At 51.7% G+C, this 5,518-nt stretch overlaps 2 protein-coding genes across 2 annotated transcripts in view; one reads left to right on the top strand and one right to left on the bottom strand.

Moving 5' to 3' along the window:
* Positions 1-5,518, bottom strand: part of SND1 (staphylococcal nuclease and tudor domain containing 1) — a 439,500-nt gene that overhangs the window by 64,467 nt on the left and 369,515 nt on the right. The gene's annotated exons all lie outside the window — the stretch shown is intronic.
* LRRC4 (leucine rich repeat containing 4) lies at positions 154-4,130 on the top strand. The gene is made up of 2 exons (XM_007446005.1): positions 154-266; positions 449-4,130. The coding sequence occupies exon 2, from the start codon at positions 549-551 to the stop codon at positions 2,505-2,507; it is 1,959 nt and encodes a 652-aa protein (XP_007446067.1). The 5' UTR covers positions 154-266; positions 449-548; the 3' UTR covers positions 2,508-4,130.

The raw sequence follows: 5,518 nt of genomic DNA, 5'->3' as shown, positions 1-5,518 counted from the left end.
GGGGGGGGCATGCACCTGCATAGCCCGCCGGGTTTCGGCTCTCCCGGCGCGCCTCAACTCCGCGGCTCCGCTAGCCGGCTCCGGATTTACTAGAAGCCATTTTGTCTCCCCCACCCCTCCCCTCCCCTCCCCTCTGCCCTCCCCGCCCCCTCTACTTCCCCCTTTTGTTAATTAAAACTAAGAAGTGAGAATGGGAACGAGGTGGCCAGCTCCGGCGGCGAACGCTTAAGGACACCGCGCCAGTTCTTCCCTTCCTTCCTTCCGAGGTAGGTGAGAGCGAATGACTGGGTGGGGATGGTCGCAAAGGGGGAGAGAAAGTCCCAGCTTTCCGAGGGCTGGCCTCGAGGGGGGGCTGGTAGACGAGGGGCCACTCTTTAGTTTGGCATGGTTTTTTTCCGGCCGATCTGCTCCGTCTCTCTAATCGCCCCCTCCCCACCTCCTTCTCCAGATGGAAAGAGGAGCTCCTAGCTCACTTAAGCCGGGGTAGGGCTGGTTCTCCTTTCCGAGCCAAAATCCCAGGCGATGGTGAATTATGAACGTGCCACACCATGAAGCTCTTGTGGCAGGTAACTGTGCACCACACCTGGAATGCCGTCCTGCTCCCCGTCGTCTACCTCACGGCGCAAGTGTGGATTCTGTGTGCAGCCATCGCTGCTGCCGCCTCCGCCGGGCCCCAGAACTGCCCGTCTGTCTGCTCGTGCAGTAACCAGTTCAGCAAGGTGGTGTGCACCCGCCGGGGCCTCTCCGAGGTCCCTCAGGGTATTCCTTCCAACACCCGGTACCTCAACCTCATGGAAAACAACATCCAGATGATCCAGGCCGACACCTTCCGCCACCTCCACCACCTGGAGGTCCTGCAGCTGGGCAGAAACTCCATCCGGCAGATCGAGGTGGGGGCCTTCAACGGCCTGGCCAGCCTCAACACCCTGGAGCTGTTTGACAACTGGCTGACAGTCATCCCGAGCGGGGCCTTTGAATACCTGTCCAAGCTGCGGGAGCTCTGGCTGCGCAACAACCCCATAGAAAGCATCCCCTCTTACGCCTTCAACCGGGTGCCCTCCCTCATGCGCCTGGACTTGGGGGAGCTCAAGAAGCTAGAGTACATCTCTGAGGGGGCTTTTGAGGGACTGTTCAACCTCAAGTACCTGAACTTGGGCATGTGCAACATTAAAGATATGCCCAACCTCACCCCCCTGGTGGGGCTGGAGGAGCTGGAGATGTCAGGAAACCACTTCCCTGAGATCAGGCCTGGCTCCTTCCATGGCCTGAGCTCCCTCAAGAAGCTGTGGGTCATGAACTCACAGGTCAGCTTGATTGAGCGGAATGCTTTTGATGGGCTGGCCTCCCTGGTGGAACTCAACTTGGCCCACAATAACCTCTCTTCTTTGCCCCATGACCTCTTCACCCCACTGAGGTACCTGGTGGAGTTGCACCTACACCACAATCCTTGGAACTGTGATTGTGACATTCTGTGGCTAGCCTGGTGGCTTCGAGAGTACATACCCACCAATTCCACCTGCTGTGGCCGCTGTCATGCTCCCTTGCACATGCGAGGCCGCTACCTGGTGGAGGTGGACCAGGCCTCCTTCCAGTGCTCTGCCCCCTTCATCATGGATGCACCTCGGGACCTCAATATCTCTGAGGGTCGGATGGCAGAACTTAAGTGTCGGACTCCCCCCATGTCCTCCGTGAAGTGGCTGCTGCCCAATGGGACAGTGCTCAGCCACGCCTCCCGCCACCCACGGATCTCTGTCCTCAACGACGGCACCTTGAACTTCTCCCATGTGCTGCTCTCAGACACTGGGGTATACACATGCATGGTGACCAACGTGGCGGGCAACTCCAATGCCTCGGCCTACCTCAACGTGAGCACGGCCGAGCTCAACACCTCCAACTACAGCTTCTTCACGACTGTCACAGTGGAGACCACTGAGATCTCGCCTGAGGATACAACACGAAAGTACAAGCCCGTTCCTACTACGTCCACTGGTTACCAGCCGGCATATACCACCTCTACCACGGTGCTCATTCAGACCACCCGTGTGCCCAAGCAAGTGGCAGTAACCGCGACGGACACCAATGATAAGATGCAGACCAGCCTGGATGAAGTCATGAAGACCACCAAGATCATCATTGGCTGCTTCGTGGCAGTGACTCTGCTAGCTGCTGCCATGTTGATTGTCTTCTATAAACTTCGCAAGCGGCACCAGCAGAGGAGTACAGTCACAGCTGCCCGGACTGTTGAGATTATCCAGGTGGATGAAGACATCCCAGCGGCGGCCTCTGCAGCAGCAACAGCAGCTCCATCCGGTGTATCAGGTGAGGGGGCAGTCGTGCTGCCCACAATTCATGACCATATTAACTACAACACCTACAAACCAGCACATGGGGCCCACTGGACAGAAAACAGTCTGGGGAACTCTCTGCACCCCACAGTCACTACTATCTCTGAACCTTATATCATTCAGACCCATACCAAGGACAAGGTACAGGAAACTCAAATATGACTCCCCCCCAAACTTATAAAATGCAATAGAATGCACACACACACACAAAGGACAGCAACTTTTGTACAGAGTGGGGAGAGACTTTTTCTTGTATATGCTTATATATTAAATCTATGGGCTGGTAAAAGAAACAGATTATATTAAAATTTAAAGAGAAACATCAAAACAAAACTATTTTCTAACTTGTAAGTTCTATTTAAAGGGGGTGGGGGACCTTGGGAATGTTGTGGGATAGAAGCCACAAGTCAGTCTGCTGTGCTGCCAGGAGAGATTTCTGGTATAGGGTTGAAACTGCTAAGATAAAACAAACTAAAACACCAACCAATATCCCTATAGAGTTAGGGTGTGGGCTGCTGAGGGGTGGAGGGTAGACTGAACCGTCATTTTTTAGAAGATGCTTCATAGGACACAGGAGTACCCATTTCTCTAGACATCTTTCTTAGGCTGAGAGCTGTCTTTGCAGATTTATCTTATTTAAACAAAGAATACAAACAAATGAAAAAAAGCACTAGGAATTTGTACTGTGCTTAAAATGTTGAGAGGCAATAATTTTTTCTTCAGAGGCCAAGGGAAAGACAGACCTGTAAAATGTATTTTAAATAGGAAAACCACCAAAATTCAACTGAAACCTTAAGGGACTGAGTATGTGCATCCCCGTGCACAAGTCTTCTTGGTTTGTGCAGTGGGACACAGCGTGACCCGCCTGACAGAGGGCTTCGGGAAGGAGCAGAGAAGGAAGGGAGCTGGCGTAGCTGTCAGTCAAACGCTTTCACATTGCACCAGATTCCTGCAGTTGGGCTTAACCCACTCTGTGCAAGGCATGTGTCTATTCAGGGCTTCCCAGGAGAAGGAGGTGGCCCCTGGGGGGGCAGGGGGGCGTGGTACCAAAGGGGGATGGGAAGGGAGAGCAGAGGCAGAGAAGGTATTCGCAGGAGGCCATAACTCAGCATTGTGCCATGTCCACCTGTTGTTCCCGGTATCTGACAAATGACTGTAGACAGTGATGCATTTGATGATTTTTTTTTTTTTAAAGGACTGGTTTAAGGTGGAGAAGGGGGTAGAGGCTGGGAGTGGGAAGCTTGGGGGAGTGGAAGCTTTTCTCATGCTTGTGATTTGGTGACTATTCTAAATGCTGATTCATTAGGGATTATTACTGCTGATGTCAGCTGGTTGTGGTGATGGGGAGGGGGCAGGACATGAGTAGAGAAGAAAGAGGAGAGACAAAAAGGGCACAGGCTCATTGAAAGTGATGAAGCCTTTCCTCACCAGGATGGTTCACAAAAAAGATGTGAAATCCACAGTTAAAACAAAGTGATACACACAGAATGAGTGTGGCATGGAGTCCTGTTGAATGTAGCACAATGGGGGGAAATGCTTCCCTCTCCCAGGGCTACCTCAGGAGGAGGGGTTAGAGAAAGGGCGGGCGTGGGTGGGGAAGGCAGAGATCTCTGTTATTCTGGTCCATTTAATGATGTAACTTCTTTCATTTATTATTTTAGCTTTAAAAGGAAATAAAGGGTGCAGATTTGAAAGGGGGTGGGGTGTGTGTGGGGGGAAATGCCACTGATTGTAACGTGAGAAAAGTGTATTTTTGTATTTTAATAAATATTGTTCAATTTTTAATTCAGTGTCCCCAAAGGGTTAAATTGAGTAAGACCCTGAACCTATAGCTTCTTATGAGCACTGACCAAATAATTTCTATTTAAAGAAAAAAAAGAGGAGGGGAGGACAATCTTCCATTTCTTTAAAGTATGGGAACACGCTAAAGCTGTCAACCACTTTTCCTTAGCTTAAATAAAAGCACCCCGATACTAGTGCACCGTTCACAAGCTAAGTGTGTTAGTCCCTGGCTCTGTTGGGGGGGTAGAACCGAATTCCCTGTGCCCTGGAAAAGCGGGGGAAATGGGTCAGCCTCAGCTCCTGGGACCCGGCCAGGAGTTAAACGCCACCTCAGCAGAAGCTGCTGGTCAGAGAGCACCAGCTCTACACGGGGACCCCGGGGGACCTGGATTTAAGAGCACTGCAATAATGTTGTTGTGCTTAAAGATCCCACAGGCAGTGTTGCTTCTGTTCTCTGGGTGCTGAATAGTCAGTCAAACGTGTCTTGGTGGTGGTGGGTATTGGTCTCCTGATGTGTAGCCAAGGGACGTGGTCCAGGCAGGCCGCCTGAACTGGGACCCTGCGTCTCTTCAGCACTAGTATTTATACGAGTGCAGGGAATCGGGACTGAGTGGGTGTGATCTCCCTGGCGCTGAACACAGAGAGAGGCAGGCAGCACTTTGCAGCAGTTGGCTAAGAAAGGGCCAATTCTTAATCCTCCTCTGTGTTTGTGTATTTCACATACACAAAATTTCTGGGTGTCAGTGTTTGTGGCAGTGTGTATGCATGGGCTCACACTTTTAGAAACTGCCATTCATGTCTCTAGGCTACAATGATATGTTCCCTCCTCCTGTCCTTTAGTACCCTACCCCCAATAAAAAGAGAGGAAACTGCAGCCGAGAGAAGGGTGGGACTTGGCGAGGACCAGTTGAAAAATGCAAAAAGTCACCCCCTTTCCTAGTGCCATAAGACAGAGCTCAGGCTGTTTAGAACAGCTTCCTGGGTACACATTCAGAGGCAACTGTGAAGGAAGGAGCTGCTTCAGAAATAGAGGATGTGGAGCCCATTTCCTTACACCCCTCCTCTTTTTGACAGCTATCTGGGTGGCCAGGGAACTATGCAGTAGCTGTGGAATGACAAAGGCTCTGGGGCTGAACAGAGATGTGAGGGGAGAGGTGAAGAAATGGGCCTAAAACATTCCTGGGGAAGAGTCCTATGAACAAATGCACTTGTCCTGGGGGTGGGGCATGTTCAGGTCTTGGAATCTGAGGGAGAAGTGCTTTCCAGAAGGAACGTCGAAGGAGGTTCCTGGGGGAGACAGAATATGGTTCCTGGGTATGAGTGTCCTTAGAGCTGCAAGGGGAGTTCCTTTCCCCGCTGGGCCTACTCCCTGACCTGGGCACCGGTTCAGC

The sequence above is a fragment of the Lipotes vexillifer genome, unplaced genomic scaffold (genome assembly GCF_000442215.2).
Source record: "Lipotes vexillifer unplaced genomic scaffold, Lipotes_vexillifer_v1.1 scaffold156, whole genome shotgun sequence".
Lineage (NCBI taxonomy): Eukaryota > Metazoa > Chordata > Mammalia > Artiodactyla > Lipotidae > Lipotes > Lipotes vexillifer.
This window is presented reverse-complemented; position numbering and strand designations above follow the sequence as displayed.

Coding starts and splice junctions, on each gene's coding strand:
- LRRC4 (XM_007446005.1), top strand. CDS start 549: ATGAAGCTCTTGTGGCAGGTAACTGTGCACCACACCTGGAATGCCGTC.